The sequence below is a fragment of the Pyrus communis genome, chromosome 16 (assembly GCF_963583255.1).
Source record: "Pyrus communis chromosome 16, drPyrComm1.1, whole genome shotgun sequence".
Taxonomy (NCBI): Eukaryota; Viridiplantae; Streptophyta; class Magnoliopsida; order Rosales; family Rosaceae; genus Pyrus; species Pyrus communis.
The window spans coordinates 20,580,893-20,608,642 of record NC_084818.1 but is presented as its reverse complement, the minus strand read 5'-3'; the positions used below and the strand labels follow the sequence as shown (position 1 = coordinate 20,608,642).

At 38.1% G+C, this 27,750-nt stretch overlaps 1 protein-coding gene across 1 annotated transcript in view; it reads left to right on the top strand.

The window, feature by feature from the left end:
• The window catches only part of LOC137719939 (uncharacterized), a gene marked incomplete at its 3' end in the record, with an annotated part of 50,880 nt that extends 29,855 nt beyond the window's left edge, over window positions 1-21,025 (top strand). Inside the window, exons 7-8 of the mRNA XM_068458918.1 lie at window positions 19,937-20,009; window positions 20,130-21,025. Of these exons, the coding sequence (XP_068315019.1) occupies window positions 19,937-20,009; window positions 20,130-21,025 (969 nt within the window). The remainder of the gene's footprint in view (window positions 1-19,936; window positions 20,010-20,129) is intronic.
• Window positions 21,026-27,750: the final 6,725 nt, after the last annotated feature.

Here is a 27,750-nt window from a genome sequence, read left to right as displayed (position 1 = left end):
TTATCTTCTAACGGTCCTCTCACAGGTGAAGACTCCGTGATGCAGGACGCCACAACATCTACAATAGTAGCTAGGAACCTCCTCACTCCAAAAGATAGTAGGCTGCTGTCAGGACGGTCCGATGAGTTGGCCGTTCAAGAGTCCCTCGCACTTAGTGTTCAGTGTGCGAGTTCTGTGTCCAACATGGGCCAACGCCTGCTTGCCCGCTCCCGTCAGGTGGAATCATTGATGGCAGAGGTGGAAAGTCTCAAGCAGGAGGTCCAGCAGCTGAAGTATGAGAATAGAAGTTTGCACGTGCTTGCAAACAACTATTCGACGGGCATGAAGAGGAAGCTTGATGAGCTGCAAGAGTCTGAAGGTCGGATTCAAAGCGACCGTCAGAGGTTTTCGGCTTATCTCCAGAGGCACCTTTTTCCTGGGTCATCCAGCGTTTGGCCAAGTATTGAGGCCTGGAATGCTCTAGCTCCGATGCCTTCCGCTCCGATGCCTTCTGTTCCTACGCCTTCCGCTTCAAGAGTAAAGCCACGTAGTGGGGCCTCAAGCAAACAACCTCTGTGAAGGCTACATCTGCTTTATTTTATTTATTTATTTATTTTTTTTTTTTCCTTTTTTTTTTTTTTTTTTTTCTGAATCAATCGGCATGGAATTTATCTTTGAATGGGCGGTGATACTTGAAATGATCCGGTAATGGTTTAAATTCAAGATTGGATGCCTGAATCATTAACAACATGTTAGTATAAAAGAAAATTGAAATTGGAGGAGGTGGCTTACTTATGTGCTCCGACATGAACTCAAGGATAAACACATCTTCTTTGAACATTTCAGGAACGTTGCCCTTGGACAGATTTGATGTGAGGATTGGTCCTTGTCTTGTGTCATAAAATTCAACTTCTTTGGGGTTGTTTGCCTCAAGAACGTCCTCTTTGATGAATTCATGATATTCCCTACTTTGCACCTTTGGAAGTGCTTCCAAGATGTCTTTCTCACTTTCTTCTTCCTTGGAATTCATGAACCTGCAAGGAATAGGGATATTAGGTGGAATGGGGTTAGAACTAATTAAATTTGGAACAACCTTACTTGAATTAGATGACGTAGGAGCAATAGGTGCCTCCGGCAAAGGTGTTTCCACTCTTGCCGTGGGTTGGGTGTATTCCTCTTCCTTGTGATTTGATTTTGATGGTTGAGGGTCCGTTCCAACCTCCTTGTCACTTTTCAACATGATAGCCTTGGTGGTTTCAAATTCTCCCTTCGGATTTGCAATGGTTGAACTAGGGAGTTCGCCTTGGTCGCAAATTTGTTCTACAAACTCCGCTATCTGCCCAATTTGCTTTTCCAAGTAGTCCAACCTTTTGTCTTGATTTTCCCTCTCTTTGTTTTGAAGTTGGACTCCCTGCGTCAAAGTAGTAAGTAATTGAAAAATCTTATCATTATCACTTGAATTACCTACATCGCTTTGGGCAGGTTGTGGTGGCTGCATAGGCGTTGAATAGAACTCCTCATATGGCAGCCAATATCCTCCTTGTTGAGCCTCATTGTCTTGATTTTGTGAGCCCTGCACCAAACAAATTAATTCATTAAGCTTTTGATTATAATCTATTGACGAACTTGAGTTTGGTTGGGCATATTGAATATGAGGTTGTGGTGGCTGCATAGGTCTTGAATAGAACTCCTCATATGGCTGCCAATATCCTTCTTATTGAACATGTTGAGGTTCCCACCACATAGAGTTTGAATGATCACTCCAATCCGAATTGTAAGTATTGGAAAACCCCTCATTCCTTGAAAATGTACCAACGCTTTGCATTTGGGACCTTTCCATGAGCTGTGACAAAAGAGAAGCATTATCTAGTGCCATGTTGTGCTTCTCTAGTACTTAAAATCGACAAACAAAATACAAATAAAAAACTAAAACTGAAATACATAACAGAAACTAAAACTAAAACTAATAAGAAAACGAAAATAACAATCCAAAGGATTAGCAAAGTTGCTAATCCCCGGCAACGGCGCCAAAATTTGGTGCGAGAATTATACGCACACAAATTAAACCCTCTTTTTGACAATTGTAGTATAGATATAAGTAGGGATCGTTCTGGACCGGGGATTAGGAGCGATTGTTAATCACTTGGATTTTGACTCAAAAACGTAAAATAAAGTTTAAAACACTAAACTAGACTCAAAGAATGTAAAACTAAACACTTAAAACACTAAAACAAACCAAAAGACTCAAACATCACCCAAAACACTCAAAACTGCCTTAAAATCACTTTCTGGGCAGTTTTGAGCACTTTGGTGAATTTGGACGAATTTGTGTAACAAATTGAATCAAAACACTTAGAAACACAAACTAAGATACTTTCTAACTAAATTGGACAATAAAGTAAAGGGGGATTTGGTTTTTGATGAAATTAAACTAAATGCACAGATTCTAAAACAGAATGTAAAGATGAATGTGATGAAATTGAATGGATGGGAACCTAGCTAAGGGGTTCATTTCCATACATGTTATACTTGCATAATAAAATGATTTCCAATTGCATTTCAATAAACCATGAATTCTCAACACCCCAAGTTAACCGTGATGCACTAATTAACCTTCAAATTTTCCTAACGTTATTGCATTGGATGGGTTAGCGCATACAACAATTCAAAACATTCCCCACAAGTCCCCTACATGATTGCATAATAGAGATACAAGCAAGAATCATTACGCTCTATGAAAATTATAAGTGTTGACGAGGCATTCGTTACTATGGAATACGCATGAAACTTATGCCAAGAATTCGTTTAACGCGATTGTTTATAAGCAACCTCCACTACTTGTGAATATAAGTTCGTAACTATTAGGTGAAACTCACTTATATTCTAGCGTCATATTCATGCATGAAAATTAAGTGTGCACTCTCAATAAACATACATAAATAAGTTATCAATCAAACAGTTAAACGAATTGAATCCACAACTTATGAAACGCAATTAGAAGTAATCAAATCAAAATGCAAGCATAAATATATATTTCGAATTCCCCCCTAGCCAAGGGGGGTTTAGTTGAATTTAAACATTGGAATCAAAGAAACACCTAAACATTCCAACAACTCAAACTTGAATTGTATGAACGTTTAGGCCCTCTTCTCTTCCATTCCTCATTCGTACAAAACAAAGAGTATTGAAATTAAACATTTGAAATCAAAGAAACACCTAAACATTCCAACAACTCAAACTTGAATTGTATGAACGTTTAGGCCCTCTTATCTTCCTCTTCGTTGTAGCACAAGGTCTAAGGATAATTTGATGGTGTGAATGGTTTGGGGAGTGGTTGGAGTGGCTGCAATGGAGGAGAAAAGTGTTTTGGTGGCTGCTGCAAGGGTGTGGAGAGGTTTTGACGAATTTCTGGAATATGGAAGAGTGAATGAGAATGAATGCAATGGATGCTTATTTATAGGTGAAATGGGGGGAACATGACAGCTAGGAGGGAATGTGGCTGCATGTTTGAATGATTAAAGGATGCATGTGGGTTGGAATTGCATGTGGAATGAATATGTGGCTGCATGTGCAAGGGGACAATCTGAAAATGCATGTGAAAGCATGTGTTAACCTTCAAATCTTCCTACGTTATTGAATTGGATGGGTTAGCGCATACAACAATTCAAAACATTCCCCACAAGTCCCCTACATGATTGCATAATAGAGATACAAGCAAGAATCATTACGCTCTATGAAAATTATAAGTGTTGACGAGGCATTCGTTACTATGGAATACGCATGAAACTTATGCCAAGAATTCGTTTAACGCGATTGTTTATAAGCAACCTCCACTACTTGTGAATATAGGTTCGTAACTATTAGGTGAAACTCACTTATATTCTAGCGTCATATTCATGCATGAAAATTAAGCGTGCACTCTCAATAAACATACATAAATAAGTTATCAATCAAACGGTTAAACAAATTGAATCACAACTTATGAAACGCAATTAGAAGTAATCAAATCAAAATGCAAGCATAAACATATATTCGAATCACCCCCTAACCAAGGGGGGTTTAGTTCCTCATGGTACAAAACAAAGAGAATCAAAGAAACACCTAAACATTCCAACAACTCAAACTTGAATTGTATGAACGTTTAGGCCCTCTTATCTTCCATTCCTCATTCGTACAAAACAAAGAGTATTGACATTAAACCTTGAAATCAAAGAAACACCTAAACATTCCAACAACTCAAACTTGAATTGTATGAACGTTTAGGCACTCTTCTCTTCCTCTTCGTTGTAGCACAAGGTCTAGGGATAGTTTGATGGTGTGAATGGTTTGGGGAGTGGTGGAAATGGAAGGATGGTGTTTGGATTGTAAGGGAGAGCACGGCACAAGGGAGTTTGATGTCTACATTTCTGCAATGGATGAATTTCTGAAATGGAAGTGTGTATGAGAATGAATGAGAATGAATGCAATAGATGCTTATTTATAGGTGAAATGGGGGGCAACATGACAGCTAGGAGGGAATGTGGCTGCATGTTTGAATGATTAAAGGATGCATGTGGGTTGGAATTGCATGTGCAATGAATATGTGGCTGCATGTGCAAGGGGACAATCTGAAAATGCATGTGAAAGCATGTGTTGGCTGCAATGATGAAATGGATGGGAGTGCATGTGGCTTAATTAATTAAAGGGAGTGCATGTGCAATGTTTTAAAGGATGGAATGCATGTGAATATGATGGAAATCTGATGGGAATGGGAGATGCATGTGCTGATTTATGCATGTGATTAAAGGTGAGTGAATGATTATGGAATGCAATCTGAAATGGGAGATGGAATGGGATGTTTTGCATGTGAATTAAAGAGTAAATGCATGTGAATTAAAGAGTGAATGCATGTGCAATGACAGCTAGGTTGAATATGCATGTGGAATGGCTGATTTATTTGAAGATGCATGTGCAATGAAGTGGAATGACAGCTAGGTTATGATGATGAATGCATGTGGCTGATTTAATTGAATAGGAAAGCATGTGGATTTAATGGTTTAAAGGGTGAATGCATGTGGATGCATGTGTTGATGAATGGGATTAGGAAAGGTTTAAATGTCCTAAAACTAAAGGGAACAAGGTTCCAACACTTTGTCAATTAGGTCTTCAATTTCGTCCAACACTTTGGCTCCAAGCATAAGCTATCCATCCTTAGCCCAAAAGTGCTCCAAAATGCATCTTTTTGCTCCTTTAGCCCTTTGGACCTACAAACACACGAAAATAGCTTAAAGTACTAAAATAACTAAAGAAACATAACGTAAATGCACGAGAACAAGCCATTTAAGTCGCATGAATATGCTCCTATCACGGCACCTTCTTAGGGATAATGTTAGGGCTTCTAGAAAGCCTAAAAACTAAGGGGAGTTGGATAAAACCCACGGCAAAGATAGGATAGGGCATCTAAGGCTTCTAGAAACCCTCCAAGATAAGGTAAAGTGCATGGCATCCCTATAGGATTAGGATAAGGTGTCCTAAAGTGTTTAGGACTCCTCTTTGTGGCTGCAAACCTTGTGCATTAGGATTAGGAAAGCTAATCCTTCTTCATCTTGGAATTCTTCTCCTTCTTGGACTTGGAAAACTTCTTTGTTGCTGCAACTTGAGGCCATTGGGATTTAACTTTCCTACTTCAAGTTGGAAACCTTGTTTGAGTAGGAAACTTTGTTCTCCTAGGAATCCTAATTCAACTAGGAAACCTTGCTCAAGTAGGAATCATCATCTTCAAGTCTTCAATTCCGTCCATCCTCTTGGCTCCAGGCATATGATATCCATTCCAAGCTCTAATTTGCTCCAAAAGGCTCCAAAATGCATCCTTTTGCATACTTTGCCCTTAAATCCTGAAAATACATAAAACTAGCTTAAAAGACTACTTTACTAAGGAAAAACACTATAAATGCACAAGAACAAGCTAAACTAAGGTGCATAAATATGCCCCTATCAACAATCATGTTAAGTAAATTCTTGGCATAAGTATCATGCGCTTTCATAGTTACGAATGCCTCGTCAACACTTATGATTTTCATAGAATTTAATGATCTTTGATTGTTTCTCTATTATGCGCTTTCATGTAGAGAACTTTTGAGGAATAATTTGATTGCAATGCGCTAATTCCATTCAATTCAATGACCTAAGGAAAATCTGAGAGTTAATTTAAGCGTACCTAATTAACTTGGGGTGTTGAGGTTCATGATTCTTTGAATAAACAACTGGAGATTGTTTTGTATGCAAGTATGCCATGTGTGGAGAAAGACCTCCTAGCTAGCCTACCATCCACTTAATTCTACCAATTTCGTGCAAATCTGCCTAGTTAAATTTCTTGCTTTGTTTGTTTTATTTTCGTCCAAAACCAAATCCCCATTTATTCTAGAGTGTCTAACTAGTTAGAATATGTTTTAGATTGTGTTTTCAAGAGTTTTGAGTCAAGTTAGAACCAAATTTCGTCCAATTTTGTGTTTAGAGTCAAATCTGCCCAGTTTGTGTTTTTTAGGCAGTTTTGAGTGTTTTCAACCCATTGTGAGTCTTGTGAACTTGTTTTGAGTCTTTTGAGTTGAGTTAAGCGTTTAAAAGCTTTGTTTTATTTGTTTGAGTCAGTTTAAAGTGTTTAGCAATCCCTCCTAATCCCCGGTTTAAGAACGATCCCTACAAACTTATTGATGTGATAAAAGATAGCACTCAAATTAAACCCTCTTTTTAAACAATTGTAGTATAGATATAAGTAGGGATCGTTCTAGGCCAGGGATTAGGAGGGATTGCTAATCTAATGAAAATCGACTCACAGATGTAAAAATATGCTTTAGAACACTTAAACACACTCAAAAGACTCTAACTAAACTTGTATGACTCAAAACAATCTTTAAAGACTCAAAACAATAAAAAAGACTCAATTTAGACTCTAAGACTCAATTTGGACGAAAATACACTTAGTTTTGACTCAAAAGACTTACAAAGACACTTTTGGACAGATTTAGAACAACTAAGAAAGGGGGGTTTGAGTTTGGACGAATTTAAAAGAAAACAAGTAACTTAAAATTTGAAAACAGATTTTGGACGAATTTAAGAAAAACCAATGGATGATGAACTAGCCAAGGGATACTTCTCCACACATGATACATTCAAACATAAGTTGATTTCCAGTTGCTTTTCCGATAAACCATGAACCTCAATACCCCAGATTAACCGTGACATCACTAATTAACCCTCAGATTTCCCTTAAGTTATTGGATTGGATGACATCATACGACAACCCAAAGCATTCTTCAAAAGTCCCCTACATGACATCATAATAGAGATACAATCAAAGATCATTACGTTCAATGGAAATCATAAGTATTGACAAAGCACTTGTAACTATGACATCATGATACTCATGCTAGGAATTTACTTAACATGATTGTGAAAACAACCGTAACTACTTGTGAATATAAGTTTGTAACGATTATGTGAAACACCCTTATATTCTAGCACCAAATTCAAGCATGCAAATTAAGTAGGCCTCCCTAATCAACATACAAGAATAAGTTATCCATCAAACGGTTAAGTAAATTGCATTCACAATTTATGAAATCACAACTGGAATTTATCAACTCATATTATAAACGTAATCATGGCTTTAAAGCATCCCTAGGCTAAAACGAGTTTAGCCTCTCATGTTCATAACAAAACAAAGGAAATTAGAATTAAACATTGAAAACAAAAGATAGATTACACCTAAAACATTCCAACACTCCAACTTGAATGCATAAACGTCCAAGGCTTTGTCTTCCTTCTCCTTCTCCTTGCTAAGTCACGGCACAAGGTCTAGGGTGATTTTATGGATGATTTTCTGGGTTTGGATAGATTTAGGAAGGTATGGTGGTGCGGCAAGGGTTGATGGGGTTGTATGGAGGTTGGGATGAAGGTTTGGAAGTAGGGGAATGGTGGAAATTTGGATGGGAAGCTGCGGCAAAGGATGAATGTGTTTTTGAATGAAGGCAGGTTGTATGGAAGAGGGATTAGCCTTTCTAAAGGTGCGGCATAGGGGTTTATATAAGGGAGAAAAAATCCTAAGTCTTTATTACTTAGTTTAGGAAAGAAATTAACTCTAAATCCTTCAAGAATAGGGAACACAAACTCAGAAATTGAAGGAAAGGGGAAGTGATTTGCGGCAAGGGTTTGTAAGAAAAGGAATGCTCTTTATTTCTGAAATTAGGTAAGAATTTTGGAATAGAAAAGGGTATGTGAGTTATGGCTGAGCTTGGTATGAAAAAGGAATGTGTTTAAATGGTTTAAAACAGGAAACAAGGCCCTTCCTTGCACGGCAAGGAAGGGAAACACAAAGGGGACACACGGCAATGACGGCAATGACTTTAGGTTGCAAGGGACATTGTTTTGTGACCTAGAATAGGTAGGAGCCTTTGATATTGCTGAAATATGGAGTCCTTAAGGATTAGGAAAGATTAAACCAAAATAGGAAACCTTGGCTTAACTTTCCTACTTCAAGTAGGAAACCTTCTTTGACTAGGATTCCTCATGTGATTGGGAATCCTCTTGTGATTAGGAATCCTCTTGTGATTAGGAATCCTAACTCAATTAGGTCTTCAATTTCGTCCATTCCTTTTGCTCCAAACATAAGCTATCCATTCCAAGTCCAATTTTGCTCCAAAATGCTCCAAAATACACCTTTTTGCTTCCTTAGCCATATGAACCTAAAAACACACGAAAATGGCTTAAACTACTAAAACAACTATGAATTAACATTATAAATGCACGAAACCAAGCTAAGTAAGTCGCCTAAATATGCTCCTATCACTTATATGCTACAATTGTCAAAAGAGGGTTAATTTTTGCGTTAAGTTAATTTTCGCATCAATAATGTTGGATAAGGTTTTGGATAAGGTTTCCTCTTTTGAGCTACTTCCTTATCCACGTTGTCTTCAGCTTAGTTCCTTCCTCTTCTCAGCATATTTCTAGCCTCTTGAACTCCAAATTCGTCCATCCATGTTAGCCCATATACAAGCTATCCACATAGTGCCCAAAACTGCTCCAAAATGCACCAAAATGCACTTTCTTGGTACTTTAACCCTTTGGACCTACAAACACACGAAAATGAGTTGAAATACGACATTAACTAAGAAATAATAGCACAAATGCACAAGAATAAGCTAGCTAAGTCGCCTAAATATGTTCCTATCACTCTCATTAGCTAGATTTAAGTCCTAACCTGATTTGGATAGGATAAGATAGGATAATGTTAGATTTAGGAAAGGATAGGGTTGGTTAGGATAGGATAAGATAAGGTTGCATAAGGTTCCTTATTTCTTGCTCTTTCCTTATCTTCTTTGCATTTGAACTTCTTTCTCAAGATTTGTAGCCTTTCCTAGCCTCTCTTGATTTCAATTTCGTCCATCCACTTTGCTCAACGGTTAAGCTATCCAATCCATGCCCAAAACTGCTCCAAATAGCTTCAAAATGCACTTTCTTGCTCCTTTTGCCATGAGGACCTACAAACATACGAAAATAGCTTAAAAGACTATAATAAGTAGTAATTAACTAACTAAATGCAAGAAAACAACATAACTAAGTAGCATAAATATGCTCCTATCAAATTCCCCCACACTTAGCTTTTGGCTTGTTCTCGTGCATTTATGTTGTGTTTCTTTAGTTGTTTTAGTGTTTAAAGTCACTTTTGTGTGTTTTCAGATTATAAAGCCAAAGTGTGCAAGAAGATGCAAATTGGAGTCTTTTGGAGCAAAAGAGGAATGAATGAGTTGAAGACTTGAAGAAATATGAATTCCTAATCGAAGATGGATTCCTACTCCAACAAGGATTCCTACTTGAAGTAGGAAAGTTAAGCCTAGGTTTCCCATTTTGTTAACCTTTCCTAATCTTAAAAGTCCTTATTTTCCTGCCACTTTGAAGGCCTTGTATGCACTTTAGGACACAAAACAAAGGCCCTAGACCCCCTTCCAACCCTTGCCCTGCAAGGGGGGGTATTTAGGTCCTATTTTATGCACTTAAACACATTCCCCTTTCTTAATAAAGCCCTAGCCGCATGTTTTAGCCTATTTCCTTTTAATTTCTGATTTGATTTCCTAATTCTAGAAGCCTTTGACTTAATTTTAGTTAACCAAAATAAGCTAGGGTTTTAATTTCTGAAACCCTATATATTCTCAGCCTAGCCGCACCATAGCTTTATTCTTGAATCATTCAGCCACTTTCCATTCTCTGCCGCAGCCACCATCACCCTAATACCTTCAATCCGCAACTCCCATCCATTCCAGCAACCTTCTCCATCTCTGCCGCAGCCTTCCATCCATTCCAGCCACCATTCTACACCTCCCTACACCACCACTAAGCCTTGCCGCAACCCTTTACCACCCTAAATCCCTTCCTAAACCAAAATAACATCCAAAATCATCCTAAGAACTCTCTGCCGCAGCAAGGAGAAGAAGAAAGAAGAGCTTGAACGTGTAGAAATTCAAAGTGGAATCGTTGGGCGTTTTAGGTGTAATCAATCTTTTGTTCTCTATGTTTAATTTCAATTTTGTTTCTCTTTCTGTGAACATGAGAGGCTAAACCCCTAGTTAGCTGGGGGTGATTCGAAACCATGTTTATGCTTGCAATATAAATTGATTACCTTCGATTGGAATTTCATGAGTTGTGGATTCAATTTGTTTAACTGCTTGATTGATAACTTATTCGTGTATGTTTATTGAGAGTGCACGCTTAGTTTTCATGCATGAATATGATGCTAGAATATAAGGGAGTTTCACCTAATAGTTACAAACTTATATTCACAAGTAGTGGAGGTCGCTTATAAACGATCGCGTTAAATGAATTCTTGGCACTAGTTTCATGCTCATCATAGTAACGAATGCCTCGTCAACACTTATAGTTTTCATGTTGCTTAATGATCTTTCATTGTTTTCTTTATTGTGCTTTTCACGTAAAGGACTTTTGGAGAATGTTTTGAATTGTTGTATGTGCTTTCCCATCCAATTCATTAACTTAAGGAGAACTTGAAGGTTAATTTAAGCGAACCTAATTAACCCGGGGTGTTGAGTTTCATGATTCATCGAAAGACCAACTGAAAATCATCTTGTGTGCAAGTGTGACATGTGTGGAGAAGAACCTTCTAGCTAGCATTCCATCCACATTTTCATCAAATTCGTTTTTACAATCTGTTTTTATTACAATCTGTGTTCTTTGTTTTAATTTCGTCAAAACTAAATCCCCCTTTACTTTAGTGTTCCAATTTAGTTAGAAAGTGTCTTAGTTTGTGTTTCTAAGTGTTTTGATTCAAGTTATAACCCAAATTCGTCCAAATTAGGTTAGGTGTTCAAAACTGCCCAGATTGTGTTTTTAAGGCAGTTTTGAGTGTTTTGTTGCTGTTTTGAGTCTTTTGGTTTGTTTTAGTGTTTTAGTGTTTAGTTTTGCATTCTTTGAGTCTAGTTTAGTGTTTTAACCTTTGTTTTACGTTTTTGAGTCAATTTTCAAGTGATTTAGCAAACCCTCCTAATCCCCGGTTTAGAACGATCCCTACTTATACATATACTACAATTGTCAAAAGAGGGTTTTAATTTGTGTGCTTATATATTTCGCATCACTTGCTCTTTCCTTATCTTCTTTGCATTTGAACTTCTTTCTCAAGATTTGTAGCCTTTCCTAGCCTCTCTTGACTTCAATTTCGTCCATCCACTTTGCTCAACGGTTAAACTATCCAATCCATGCCCAAAACTGCTCCAAATAGCTTCAAAATGCACTTTCTTGCTCCTTTTGCCATGAGGACCTACAAACATACGAAAATAGCTTAAAATACTATAATAAGTAGTAAATGCAAGAAAACAACATAACTAAGTAGCATAAATATGCTCCTATCAAATTCCCCCACACTTAGCTTTTGCTAGTCCTCGAGCAAAACGAAATAAACAAACTAAACAAAACACAATCTAGACCTTCCAACAATTGCCTCAGGGATTTCCAATGCAACATGACATATTAAAGATCACTACTCACATAGATTTTAGTTATCCCTACCCTTTAAGCACATACTTAATCATAGTTACCACTCACTAGCTCGCATTTAATCAATTTAAAACATGATTTTGAATGTAGTAACATGCCTTAGGGAATTCCCTCACTTCCTTACTGGATATACTCTCTATTTTCACACAGATTTTCTGTCTACACTCCCTACACTAGGTATATGTGAGAAGATTGATGTAAACATATAGACTAGCACTCACATATGTACAATCAAGGAAGGCACTTTCTGGAATGATTAACATGTATATATATGATCTCAAGAATGGAATGCCACTACGTAGACACGAGAACCAGGGATACCATATGCTCCAACCAATTTTGAACTCCACATATTGAAACACATAAAAATCAAGATAGAAGTCAAAGGGTTGTAACGGGGCTAAGGTGTTGGCTAACAACGAAAGGTAGAGGAAACAAACGTTCTTAAAGCAATAGTGAGCAAAGTACTGAATTAGGCACTTAGAATTACCTTTAGAATGCAAAAATCAACTTTGAACACCCAAGGGGAAGTCCCACAAAACTTAGGGCCATATTCAACATTTTGGACCCTTTCTACACAACCAACACTTGTGAGTTCATTCTCACTTATTTTCAACTCCCTTTTCTTTCTTTTCTTCTTCTTTTTCTTCTTTTTCACATTTTTTTTTCTTTCCTTTTTTTTTTCTTTTTCCCGTGCGTCCTTTAAGACTTTGGCACACACATACACACAAACATCCCTTCCCCCACACTTGTTTTTTGCAATAATGTCACTCAAAAAGAATTCCTTCTAAGTCATGCTCCACTATACTTCAAGAACAAGGGTATGGAAAGTCCTATTCTAGGCTAGGTAAGGGGGATGTGGTTAACAAAGAAAATAGGCTAAATAAGGCTCAAAGGGGCTAATCCTACAATACAAATGACAAGGGTGGATTCGGCTTTTTGTCTATGGTGGTGACTACTACACAACTTCATCTTGTTATTTGTTATGCTAATCAATTTCATGCTTTGAATAAAACGGGTATGAGTTCTAGTATTTGGAACTATAGTGATGAAACGCATTCTAAGTAGCAACCAAGCAAAGAATAATGAGATCATGCAACGACTTTAGAAAACTGCTAGGAGCATATTTAGGCGACTTACTTAGCTTGTTTTCGTGCATTTATGTTGTTAATTCATAGTTGTTTTAGTAGTTTAAGCCATTTTCGAGTGCTTTTAGGTTCATATGGCTAAGGAAGCAAAAAGGTGCATTTTGGAGCATCTTGGAGCAAAATTGGACTTGGAATGGATAGCTTATGCTTGCAGCAAAAGGAATGGACGAAATTGAAGACCTAAAAGAGTTAGGATTCCTAATCACAAGAGGATTCCTAATCAAATGAGGAATCCTAGTCAAAGAAGGTTTCCTACTTGAAGTAGGAAAGTTAAGCCAAGGTTTCCTATTTTGGTTTAATCTTTCCTAATCCTTAAAGACTCCATGTTTCAGCAATATCAAGGACTTCTACCTATTCTAGGACACAAAGCAATGTTCCCTTGCAACCCAAAATCCTTGCCGTGTATCCCCTTAGTATTTCCCTTCCTTGCCGTGCAAGGGAGGGCCTTCTTTCCTATTCTAAAGCATTCAAACACATTCCTTTTTCATTCCAAACTTAGCCATAACTCACATACCCTTTTCTATTCCAAAGTCCTTGTCTAATTTCATAAATAAATGACATTCCCCTTCTCACAATTGAATGCCGCAGGTTCCCTTCCCTTTTCCTTCAATTTCTGACTTTGTGTTTCCTTTTCTTTAAGGATTTGGAGTTAATTCCTTTCCTAAACTAAGTAATAAAGCCTTAGGATTCTTTCTTCCTTATAAAAACCCCTTTGCCGCACCCTTATTGAGCCTAATCACCCTTCCATACAACCTGTCTTCATTCATTCAGAAATCTAACCTTTGCCGCAGCCTTCCACTCAACTTCCCACCATTCCCCTACTTCCAAACCTTCATCCAATCCTCCATACATCACCCATAACCCTTGCCGCACCACCTTACCTTCCTAAATCCATTCAAAACCCAGAAAATCATCCACAAAACCACCCTAGACTCTTGTGCCGTGACTTAGCAAGGAAGAGGAGAAGGAAGACGAAGCCTTTGACGTTTATGCATTCAAGTTGGAGTGTTGGAACGTTTTTAGGTGTAATTTATCTTTTATTTTCAATGTTTAATTCTATTCTTCTTTGTTTTGTTATGAACATGAGAGGCTAAACTCGTTTTAGCCTAGGGATGCTTTGAAACCATGATTACGTTTATAATATGAGTTGATAAATTCCAGTTGTGATTTCATAAATTGTGAATGCAATTTACTTAACCGTTTGATGGATAACTTATTCTTGTATGTTGATTAGGGAGGCCTACTTAATTTGCATGCTTGAATTTGGTGCTAGAATATAAGGGTGTTTCACATAATCGTTACAAACTTATATTCACAAGTAGTTACGGTTGTTTTCACAATCATGTTAAGTAAATTCCTAGCATGAGTATCATGATGCCATAGTTACAAGTGCTTTGTCAATACTTATGATTTCCATTGAACGTAATGATCTTTGATTGTATCTCTATTATGATGTCATGTAGGGGACTTTTGAAGAATGCTTTGGGTTGTCGTATGATGTCATCCAATCCAATAACTTAAGGGAAATCTAAGGGTTAATTAGTGATGTCACGGTTAATCTGGGGTGTTGAGGTTCATGGTTTATCGGAAAAGCAACTGGAAATCAATTTATGTTTGAATGTATCATGTGTGGAGAAGTATCCCTTCGCTATCCTATCATCCATTGGTTTTTCTTAAATTCGTCCAAAATCTGTTTTAAAGTTTTAAGTTACTTGTTTTTCTCTTAAATTCGTCCAAAATCAAACCGCCTTTTCTTACTTGTTCCAAATCTGTCCAAAAATGTGTTTTAGAGTCTTTTGAGTCAAAACTAATTATTTCGTCCAAATTGTGTCTTTTTGGTTGTTTTGAGTTGTTTTGAGTCATAAGAGTTAGTTAAGAGTCTTTTGAGTTTATTTAAGTGTTTTAAAGCATATTTTCACATCTTTGAGTCGATTTTCATTAGATTAGCAATCCCTCCTAATCCCCGGCCTAGAACGATCCCTACTTATATCTATACTACAATTGTCAAAAAGAGGGTTTAATTTGTGTGCTATTATATATCACATCAAATTTTTGGCACCGTTGCCGGGGATTAGCAACTTTGCTAATCCCCCGTTGTTTCTTTTTGTTTCTTTTCCATATCTTTTTGTTTTAGTTACTGACCTTATTTCTTTTCATGTTTGTAGGTACTAGTTTATGACTCGTAGTTCTCAACCTATTAGTGCAAACATCTTGGATTTTGACGACGATTTTGAGCGCACTTTGAGAAAGAAGAAGAAGAACCCAGAACTTCACCCATCAAGTTCTAGTTCGGCTTCTAATCTTGAGGAGGAAGAGGAGCCCACGGCAAGGGAGGAAGAAGAGGTCCAAACCATGGCAGCGGACAACCGTACAATCAAGGAGCTTTCCGCTTCGGGAATGGACAATGCAGCATCCTTATGCATCCAATACCCAAGGGCGGCTCAAGACAAAACCGACGAATTTGAATTGAAGTCAAGTTTGTTGCACCACATTCCGAAGTTCCATGGACTGTCCATGGAGGATCCCAACAAGCATTTGAAGGAATTCGAGGTGGTGTGTTCAAGTATGACTCCAATCAACGTTGATAGTAGTATTTTGAAGATGAAGGCTTTCCCGTTCTCACTATTGGAGAAGGCCAAGGATTGGTTATACGAGTTAGCACCCGGAACGGTCACTTCTTGGGAGAGCATGAAGAGGGCGTTTCTTGAGAAGTTATTTCCTACTTCAAGAGTCATTCTCTTGAGAAAGAAGATTAGCGGAATCCAACAAAGTCAAGGGGGGTCTTTTCCTACGTACTATGAGCGTTTTAAATCCCTTGTTGCATCATGTCCTCAACATCAAATGAAGGAGGAGCTTCTACTTCAATACTTCTATGAAGGTCTTCTTCCCATTGAAAGGCAAATGCTTGATGCCTCGGCGGGAGGTGCGTTGGTGGATAAAACTCCCATGGAAGCCAATAACCTTGATAGGAGCATATTTATGCGACTTTGTTAGTTTAATTCCTCATATTTATGTTGTTAGTTCATAGTTATTTAAGTATTTTAAGCTATTTTCGTATGGTTGTAGGTCCAAATGGTTAAAGTGGCAAGAAAGTGCATTTTGGAGCAATATTGGGCTTGGAATGGATAGCATATGCTTGGAGCAAAAGGAATGGACGAAATTGAAGACCTAAAGGTGTTAGGATTCCTAATCAAAGAAGGATTCCTAATCAAAGAAGTATTCCTAGTCAAAGAAGGTTTCCTACTTGAAGTAGGAAAGTTAAGCCAAGGTTTCCTATTTTTGTTTAACCTTTCCTAATCCTAATCTTTCCTACTTAATTTCCAGCTATCAAAAGGGGTTCCTAATCAATTTGGGACACTTAAATATATGTCCTAAAAGCTCTAATCCCAGTCCAATATGGAGCCGCACCTTTCTTACCCTTTTCTTCCAAAATCTGCCACATATCTTCTTTCCCCTTTTATTGTAGTCAATGCCGCAACTTTCCTTTCCTTTTCCTCTTAGAATTCTGATTTGTTACCCTTTTTCCTTGAGGATTTGGAGCTAAAAACCTTCCCAAATTAATTACTTATTGCCTTAACCTTTCTCCCTCTATATATACATAATTGATGCGAACTAATTAAGCACACAAATTAAAACCCTCTTGTGACAATTGTAGTATATGTATAAGTAGGGATCGTTCTAAACCGGGGATTAGGAGGGATTACTAAATCACTTGGAAACTGACTCAAAAACTTAAAACAAAGGTTAAAACACTAAACTAGACTCAAAGAATGCAAAACTAAACACTTAAAACACTAAAACAAATCAAAAGACTCAAAACAGCACCAAAACACTCAAAACTGCCTTAAAAACACTTTCTGGGCAGTTTTGAGCACTTTGACTACTTTGGACGAATTTGGGAAATAAATTGATTCAAAACACTTAGAAACACAAACAAAGATACTTTCTAACTAAATTAGACACTAAAGTAAAGGGGGATTGAGTTTTTGACGAAATTAAATAAAATGCACAGATTGTAATTAAGGGCAGATTGTAAAGATGAATTGGATGAAAATATGGATGGAATGCTAGCTAGAAGGTTCTTCTCCACACATGTCACACTTGCATACAAGATGATTTTCGGTTGGTCTTTCGATGAATTATGAAACTCAACACTCCGGGTTAATTAGGTCCGCTTAAATTAACCTTCAGATTTCCCTAGAATCATTGAATTGGATGAATATGCATAGCAAACAAATTATTCCTAACAAGTTCTCTATATGAACAGCATGATAAAGATACAAGTTAGAATCATTACGTTCTTTGGAAATCATAAGTGTTGACGAGGCATTCGTTACTATGATAAGCATGAAACTAGTGCCAAGAATTCATTTAACGCGATTGTTTATAAGCAACCTCCACTACTTGTGAATATAAGTTCATAACTATTAGGTGAAATTCACTTATATTCTAGCGTCATATTCATGCATGAAAATTAAGCGTGCACTCTCAATAAACATACACAAATAAGTTATCAATCAAGCAGTTAAACAAATTGAATCCACAATACATGAAATTCCAACCAAAGGTAATCAAATCATATTGCAAGCATAAACATGGTTTCGAATCACCCCCTAGCTAAATAGGGGTTAAGCCTCTCATGTTCACAAAAAGAGAAATACAATTGAATTTAAACATAAAGCACCAAGGATTGATTACACCTAGAATGCACAACGAATCCACTTGAATTTCTGCGCGTCTAAGCTCCTCTTTCCTCTTCTCCTTGTTGCGGCAGTGAGGTTAAATGGTGTTTTTGGATGATTTTCTGGTTTAGGGATGGATGTATGGTGATATGGTGGTGCGGCAAGGTTTGTGGAGGTGTGGAATGGAGGGGAGAATGGTGGAAAGGCTGCGGCAATGGTGGGAAGTGTGTGGAAGATGGCTGGAATGGAAGGGGAAGAGGTGCGGCTGATAGGGAATTAGGGTGCTTGGCCTAAGGGGTGATATGTGAATGTTGAGAAGAATCGGGTGAATGGTTGATGAGTGACGGCTTAAGCTTAGGGTTTATGAGTGAATGGCTGAGATGGTTTGATGAATGAATGGATGGCATGAATTAGGTCGGCTAGGGTGAAATAAAGGGTGAAAATCTGAGATGGAATGAATAATAGAGCTAGGGTGCGGCTGGAAGTTAGTTTATATAGGGTTATAGAAAATAAAACCCTAGCTTATTAAATCAAAGGCTCTCAAAATTAGGGAATTAAAATCAGAAATTTAAAGGTGCGGCTAGGATTGAATTTGGGAGAGAAATAGGTTTAATTCAGAAATAAAAGGGCATGGTGCGGCTAGGGTTTAGAAGCATGTGTTTAAATGCTAACCTAGGACAAAATTGCCCTCCCTTGCACGGCAAGGGAAGGGGAGAAGATACAAGGGCACGGCAAGGGTGTTTAAGGGGCCTAGGGCCTTCGTTTTGTGTCCTAAAGTGCCTACAAGGCCTTCAAAGTGGCTAGAAAATACGGACATTTAAGTTTAGGAAAGGTTACCAAAACGGGAAACCTAGGGTTAACTTTCCTACTTCAAATAGGAAACCTTGTTTGAGTAGGATTCCTCGTTTTGGTAAGAATTCATCGTTGGAGTAGGAATTCGTCGTTTCTTCAAGTCTTCAAGTCATTCATTCCTCTTTCGCTCCAAAAGACTCCAATTTGCATCTTCTTGCGCACTTTGGCCTTATAATCTGAAAATACACAAAAGTGGCCTTAAACACTAAAATGACTAAATAAACACAACATAAATGCACGAGAACAAGCTAATTAAGATGCATGAATATGCTCCTATCAATAATCTGCCGCACTTATGGGAGATTCGAGACAGCCATACACATCCATACGAATTCTCTCTCATTCTCTACATTCATTCAGCCATCATCCACCCCCTACCACCATCCAACCTATCCATCCATCACCATAATTCATACCTAAACACCCTTGTGCCGCAACAAAGAAGGAGAAACAAGAGAGGAGAAGCCTTGGACGTTTTGGCCATTCAAACTTGGATTGTTTGAGCGTTTCTAGGTGTATTCAATCTTTGTTTTCAATGTTTAATTTATATTCTCTTTGTTTTGTTGTAAACATGAAGAACTAATTTTGTTTTGGCTAGAGGAGACTTTGAAACCATGATTATATCTGCAATATGAATTGATTAATTTCAGTTGTGATTTCGTAAATTGTGAATGCAATTTACTGAACCGTTTGATGGATAACTTATTCTTGTTTGTTGATTAAGGGTGCACATTTAATTTGCATGCTTGAATTTGGTGCTAGAATATAAGGGAGTTTCACATAATCGTTACAAACTTATATTCACAAGTAGTTAAGGTTGTTATCACAATCATGTTAAGTAAATTCCTAGCATGAGTATCATGATGTCATAGTTACAAGTGCTTTGTTATAGGAGCATATTTATGCCCAAAACCATCAAGGTACGTCTTTAGAAAATGCTGCAATTCTTAAGTTACTTACCAATTTATCTCAGGGGCAAGAACATCAAAACAAAAGGGTGGACCAATTAGAGAAGCAAATGGGGCAGATTGTGGAGGTTGTAGGGCAATTCCGAGACCAAGGCAAGCTCCCAAGCTCAACCGTTGTCAATCCAAAGGGAGGATTTGAATCTGCCAAAGCAATCACTTTGAGGAGTGGAAAAGAAGTTGGCACTACATCCACACCACCCGAAACAAGTCCTAATGAAGAAAAGACGTTGCAACATGAAGAGGAGGCTGCAAGCATGCCCACGGCAAGCACTACGTTTGGGACGAACCATATTTGTTTAAATATTACCCTGACCAAATCATTAGGAGGTGTGTCCCAGAGAGTGAGCAACAAAGCATTCTAACGTTCAGCCATACATTGGCATGTGGAGGACATTTTGGTGCCAAAAAGACATCTCTAAAGGTTTTACAATCCGGTTTCTTTTGGCCTACTTTATTCAAAGATGCTTTTGATTTTTGTTCTAAGTGTGATAGGTGCCAGAAAATGGGGAACATTAGCCGAAGAAATGAGATGCCATTGACCAACATTTTGGTGGTGGAGCTCTTTGATGTTTGGGGAATCGATTTCATGGGACCATTTCCATCCTCTTTTGGTTACTTATACATATTAGTGGCAGTAGATTATGTATCCAAATGGGTTGAAGCCATTGCTACAATAACTAATGATCATAAGGTTGTTTTGAATTTTCTTAAAGATGTGATTTTTTGTAGGTTTGGAACCCCAAGAGCTATTATTAGTGATGGTGGCAGCCATTTCTGCAACAAACCCTTTGAATCCTTGATGAAGAAGTACAACATCAACCACAAAGTGGCAACCCCGTACCATCCTCAAACCTCAGGACAAGTGGAGATTAGCAATAGGGAGATCAAGAACATTTTGATGAAGACCGTAAACCCTACAAGGAAGGATTGGTCACTGAGGTTGAATGATGCACTATGGGCATATAGAACAGCATATAAGACCCCCATTGGCATGAGTCCTTATCGCCTTGTGTTTGGGAAAGCTTGTCATTTGCCAATGGAGCTTGAACACCGTGCATATTGGGCCATCAAGAAGTTCAACTTTGATTACAAGGATGCGGGAATTGCAAGGAAGCTCCAACTTAATGAGTTGGAAGAACTCAGAAATGAAGCATATGAGAATGCCAAAATCTACAAGGAACGGACTAAGCTCTATCATGACAAGGCCATCCTACGGAAGGAGTTTCACCAAGGTATGAAAGTACTGTTGTATGACTCATGTTTGAGACTTTTTCCAGGTAAATTGAAGTCTAGGTGGGTGGGACCATTTAAGGTGCTGCAAACATTTCCCCACGGAGCTGTGGAGATAGAGAACATGAAGAATGGTACCTCTTTTAAAGTCAATGGGCAGCGATTGAAACCATATTTGGAGAAAGTGGAGGAAGAGCAAGTTTATCAAGTTGTAGATTTTCTTGAGTTTACAACACCGTGAACAAGCTACCATGTCTTGCCTAGACATTAAATAAAGCGCTTACTAGGAGGCAACCTAGTGTGGTTTGTGTTCTTTCCTCATTTTGTGTTTATGTTGTCACCATTCCATATTTTTTGCCTACTTGCCTTGTGTTAGTTGTGGTTAAGTGTGTTTTTGCTTACTAATACGAATGTATATGAGGGCTATGTTTGTAGACAAACTATTAGGTTGCTATGAAAAAGGGTTTTATGACACGGGGTGTTTATTTGTAAGTTCATGTCGGAGCACAAAGGTAAGCCGCCTCCCCGAATTTCAATTTTCTTTTATACTAATATGTTGTTAATGATTCAGGCATCCACTCTAGAATTTAAACCATTACCGGATCATTTCAAGTATCACCCTCCAGTCAAAGATCAATTCCATGCCGTTTGATTTGATTTAAAAAAAAAAAAAAAAAAAAAAAAAAAAAAAAAAAGAAAAAAAAAAAAAAAAAGAAAAGATACTAAACATGGAGAAAGATGGAGCTTCACAAAGGTTGTTTACGTGAAGCCCCACTACGAGGCGTCGGAGCGGGAGGCATAGAAGCGGGAGGCATCGGAGCGGAAGCCATCGGAGCGGGAGGCATAGAAGCGGGAGGCATCGGAGCGGAAGCTATCGGAGCTAGAGCATTCCAGGCCTCAATACTTGGCCAAGCGCTGGATGACCCAGGAAAAAGGTGCCTCTGGAGATAAGCCGCAAGCCTTTGACGGTCATTGTGAATTCGACCCTCAGATTCTTGCAGTTCATCAAGCTTCCTCTTCATGCCCGACGAATAGTTATTTGCAAGCACATGCAAACTTCTATTTTCGTACTTAAGCTGCTGGATCTCTTGCTTAAGACTTTCCACCTCTGCCATCAATGATTCCACCTGACGGGAGCGGGCAAGCAGGCGTTGGCCCATGTTGGACACAGAACTCGCACACTGAACACTAAGTGCGAGGGACTCTTGAACGGCCAACTCATCGGACCGTCCTGACAGCAGCCTCCTATCTTTTGGAGTGAGGAGGTTCCTAGCTACTATTGTAGTTGTTGTGGCGTCCTGCATCACAGAGTCTTCACCTGTAAGAAGACCGTTAGAAGATAAGAAAGAAGGGCGCCATACGTTACTTTGATGCGGCGCGCCCGTATCACTGCTAAGGCTCAATTCCAAGCTAAGGTTCGATGGGTTTGCCATTTTTCAAAAATGTTCAAAGAGAAGGGATGGAGTTAAATTTCAAAGGGCCGGAGTCGATTTTCAAGAATGAGAAATCTTCAGTGTGTGTTTGTTGGCGGTGATCGATACCTCCATAAAAAGCCAAGGCGACGCGTCCACCGATTCAAAAAACCGGAATTTCCGGCGTAATTTTGGCGACGTTTTCTCGGCTTTTCAGAAGACGTGTTCAACTTTGTCAAAAGATTTTTTCTTTTCAGAAAACACGTGGAGGCCATCATCGCAACTACACATCTTTAGCCGACAGGCGCAAAGTCCGGCGACGCTTTCTCTGCTTTTCAGAAAACGCGTGCAGCTTTGTCAAAAGGAGCCGCATCCGCACTACTACGTGTCGTTCAGAAAGCAAAAGGGGCGCCTGCTCAGAAATCGAAGAGGCGCCTGCTATTTCAAAAAGCCGGATTTGCGGGATGATGCGAGAATTATACACGCATAAATTAAACCCTCTTTTTGACAATTGTAGTATAGATATAAGTAGGGATCGTTCTGGACCGGGGATTAGGAGGGATTGTTAATCACTTGGATTTGACTCAAAAACGTAAAATAACAATATGAAACACTATACTAGACTCAAAGAATGCAAAACTAAACTTTAAAACATTAAAACAAACCAAAAGACTCAAACATCACCCAAAACACTCAAAACTGCCTTAAAATCACTTTCTGGGCAGTTTTGAGCACTTTGGTGAATTTGGACGAAATTGGGAAATAAAATGAATCAAAACACTCATAAACACAAACTAAATTGATTTCTAACTCAATTGGACATTAAAGTAAAGGGGGATTTAGATTTATACGAAAATTGAAATAACAAAACAAGTTAATAAACTAAACAGATTGTAAAACGAATTTGATGGAATGGAATGAATGGATGATAGAATGGCTAAGGGGTTCATCTCCATACATGTTATACTTGCATAATAAAATGATTTCCAATTGCATTTCAATAAACCATGAAACTCAACACCCCGGGTTAACCGTGATGCACTAATTAACCTTCAAATCTTCCTAACGTTATTGAATTGGATGGGTTAGCGCATACAACAATTCAAAACATTCCCCACAAGTCCTCAACATGAATGCATAGAAGAGATACAAGCAAGAATCATTACGCTTTATGAAAATTATAAGTGTTGACGAGGCATTCGTTACTATGGATTGCATGAAACTTATGCCAAGAATTCGTTTAACGCGATTGTTTATAAGCAACCTCCACTACTTGTGAATATAAGTTCATAACGATTAGGTGAAACTCACTTATATTCTAGCGTCATATTCATGCATGAAAATTAAGTGTGCACTCTCAATGAACATACATAAATAAGTTATCAATCAAACAGTTAAACGAATTGAATCCACAACTTATGAAACGCAATTAGAAGTATTCAAATCAAAATGCAAGCATAAACATATATTCGAATCACCCCCTAACCAAGGGGGGTTTAGTTCCTCATGGTACAAAACAAAGAGAATCAAAGAAACACCTAAACATTCCAACAACTCAAACTTGAATTGTATGAACGTTTAGGCCCTCTTATCTTCCATTCCTCATACGTACAAACAAAGAGTATTGACATTAAACCTTGAAATCAAAGAAACACCTAAACATTCCAACAACTCAAACTTGAATTGTATGAACGTTTAGGCACTCTTTTCTTCCTCTTCGTTGTAGCACAAGGTCTAGGGATAGTTTGATGGTGTGAATGGTTTGGGGAGTGGTGGAAATGGAAGGATGGTGTTTGGATTGTAAGGGAGAGCACGGCACAAGGATGGTTTGATGGTCTACATTTCTGCAATGGATGAGTGTATGAATGGAATGGATGGACTTTGTGAAGGGCACGGCCCCAAGGGACCAATTTCTGTTGTGAATGAATGTATGAATGAGAATGAATGCAATGGATGCTTATTTATAGGTGAAATGGGGGGAACATGACAGCTAGGTTATGATGATGAATGCATGTGCAAAGTTGGTTGAATGATTATGAGTGCATGTGGCTGAAATAGCATGTGGAATGGCTGGAAATGCAAGGAGAATGCATGTGCACGGTTTTGGGAGAGAATGGGAGTGCAAGTGGCTGAAATGTTAGAGGAACAAGTGCATGTGGCTGCATTGTGGTGCAATGATGGAGGAACAATCTGAAAATGCAAGGTATGGCTGGAATGATTGTGTTTGTTTGAATGTGCATGTGATTAAATTAAAGGATGCAAAATAAATAAATAATGAATGCATGTGTTGAATTATGAAGATGCATGTGCAATGAAGTGGAATGACAATCTGAAATGGGATAGGTACCCACGACAATGATGATTTCTGGTGGTGTTTGGATGTATGTTTGAATGGTGCATGTGGGTGAAGGTGTGGCTGCATGTTTGAATGATTAAAGGGACATGTAGGGGTGGAAATGATGAATGAAATGCATGTGAATGACAGCTAGATATGTTGATGAATGCATGTGACTTGTTTGTGGTGAGTGAAAATGCAATCTGAAATGGGAGAGCATGTGGATTAAAGGGGGAATGGTGGCTACAAAGTGAATGAATAATGAAATGGGAAAGCATGTGCAAGGTTTTGGTGTGAATGATTGAATGTGCATGTGGCTGCAATGGATTAGGAATCCTTCAATTTCGTCCATCCTCTTGGCTCCAAGCATATGATATCCATTCCAATCTCTAATTTGCTCCAAAAGGCATCCTTTTGCATATTTTGCCCTTAGAACCTACAAACACACGAAAATAGCTTAAAGTACTAAAATAACTAAAGAAACATAACGTAAATGCACGAGAACAAGCCATTTAAGTCGCATGAATATGCTCCTATCACGGGATCAAAACGTTTGTCGACAATGGTAAAAGAACAGTACCACCACTTGATATTATCTCTATATATGTCGACCTTCGTCTTTTATGGCAAGGAAAACCTGAAGAAAATGCCCAACTCTCCCTCACCTCTGAGGGCGCACTCCCAGCAAAGTCTTTCGAAATACTCAATTCTTTCTTCTTCCCCAAAGATGATACCAGATGCCTGGAGTACAGATGACCCAGGAGGAAACGGCGGATTGAAGTGTGCTGATTCATTCACCGCTTCTTCAAAAGAAAAGGTATCTCATATCATCCAGGTCAAAAGCAAAAGTATCTCATATCATGCTCTTTCCCTGTCTTTTTCTTTGTCCTTGTTCTTACTCGCATGGCAAAGTGAAAGAAGCAATCAGCCGGCACTTGGAGTCAGTCTTCTGTTCTGGAGCCAACTGCCTGGAATCTATTCCTGATTGCTTACCTAGCGTTGCTCTCGAGTAGTCATCTTCAACGGTTGATACACTTCCAGAGAAGGGACCACTTCTGCGAAGATTGAACAAAGAAACAGATAAAAGGAGGAAGCTCAGACCTTCGGGGAAGACCAAAAGAATCATGCTGCCCAGTTCAAGAGTAGCACAAAGGAAAATCAACGATGGGCGGAAACCAGTTCAAGAGTAAGCCTGTGGAGTCACCAAGATCAAAGCCTCAATGCAATCACCAAGGAGAAGAGGGAATTTACACTCCATAACCAGATTTGCGTCCCTAAACTCTTCTCTTTGTTAATTACATTCTACCATGTTTAGTATGTTTAAGTTTTTTTTTTTGTGTGTTTACTTATGTTTTGCGTGAATCTATGCTTAAAACATTGAGGACAATGTTTGATTCAAGTGTGGGGGGGGGGGGGGGTTGCATCCGTGAGATTTTATCACCCATAACTTCAAATGTTGTTCCTTGCTATTTTAAGGTTTTTTTTAAATTGTTTTAGAGTGTTTTAGTGTGGTTTGTTTTATAACTCCGAAAATCACATAAAAATTTGAAAAAAATGTTTTGAAAAGCCTAAAAAGAGTGTTTTGAGTCATTGTTGTGTGTTTGTGTCTTAGGGTACCTTCCAACACAATGAAAGGATTTGATTTGTAATTGCATGACGGTTAAAAAGAGTTATAAACATGGATGAAAGTTTGATTTACTCTTGGTATATGCTTGGTTATGGTTATAATGTATGACTTCACATGCAATCATAAAAGAAAAATTCATTTTTGTAACATGCTTGAAGGAAGGAACTCAAACAAACGCTACAACCTTGTGAGACTTGATCCTAAACATTCTTTGGAGAGTTATTTTCTGTGATTCTTTGTTTTCTAAAGTTGTTGCATGATCTCATTATTCCTTGCTTGGTTGCTACTTAGAATGCAATTGTATCATGCTAGAACTAAATGCTAGAACTTATATCCATTTCATTCGAAGCATTGAATTGCATAACATATATCAAGATAAAGTTGTGTAGTTGCCACCATAGCCAAATAGCCTTACTTCCCATATTTCGTATTTGTTGTAAGTTTTAACCCCTTTGAGCCTTGTTTAGCCTATGTTCTTTGTTAACCCATGTTATCCTTACCTAGCCTAGAATAGGACTATCCATGCCTTTGTTCTTAAAGCATAGTAAGCATGACGGACAATGAATTCCTTTTGATTAATATGTTGCAGAAAATAAGTGTGGGGGAAGGATTATTGATGAGAGTTGTTGTGCCATAGGCACGGCTAAAAAAAAAAAAAAAAAAAAAAAAAAAAAAAAAATAATTTGAAAATTATGAAAAAGAAAAGAAAAATAAGAGTTGTTTGAATCTCCCCTATTAGTCTAAAAAGTTGTTTTCCATGCTCTAAGGGAATTCTAAGTGCCTAATTCAATACTTTGCTCACTATTGCTTTAAGAATGTTTGTTTATCCTTCACCTTTCATTGTTAGCCAATACCCTAGCCCGTTACACCCCTTTGACTTCTATCTTGATCGTTATGTGTTCAATAATGTGGAGTTTGGATTTGATATGAGCTTATGGAATCACTGGTTCTCATTCTAAGTAGTAACATTCCATTCATGAGATCATATTCATGTCATTAGCGTAAATCCAGAAAATGCTTTCTTTGTTATAACATATGTGAGATACTAGTCTTTCATGTTTTCATCAATCTCTCACATATAACTAGTGTAGGGTGTGTAGTCAGAAAATCTGTGTGAAAATAGAGGGCATTCTAGTAGGGAATTGAGTAAATTCTCTAAAGCATGTTACTACATTCAAATCATGGTTTTAAATGCTTAATTGTGAACTAGTATGTGGTGACTATGATTAAGAATGTACTTAAGTGTAAAGATGGCCAAAATCTGTGGGAATAATGATTTTTAACTTGTCATGTGCTTTGGAAATCCGTGAGACGATTGTTGGAAGGTGCAGGTGGTGTTTTGTTCGTTTTGTCTAGTTTCGTGTTCTTTTGTTGTTTTGTTTTGTTTTTCTGTTTTGCTCGAGGACTAGCAAAAGCTAAGTGTGGAAGTATTTGATAGGAGCATATTCGTGCTACTTAAATGGCTTGTTCTCGTACAT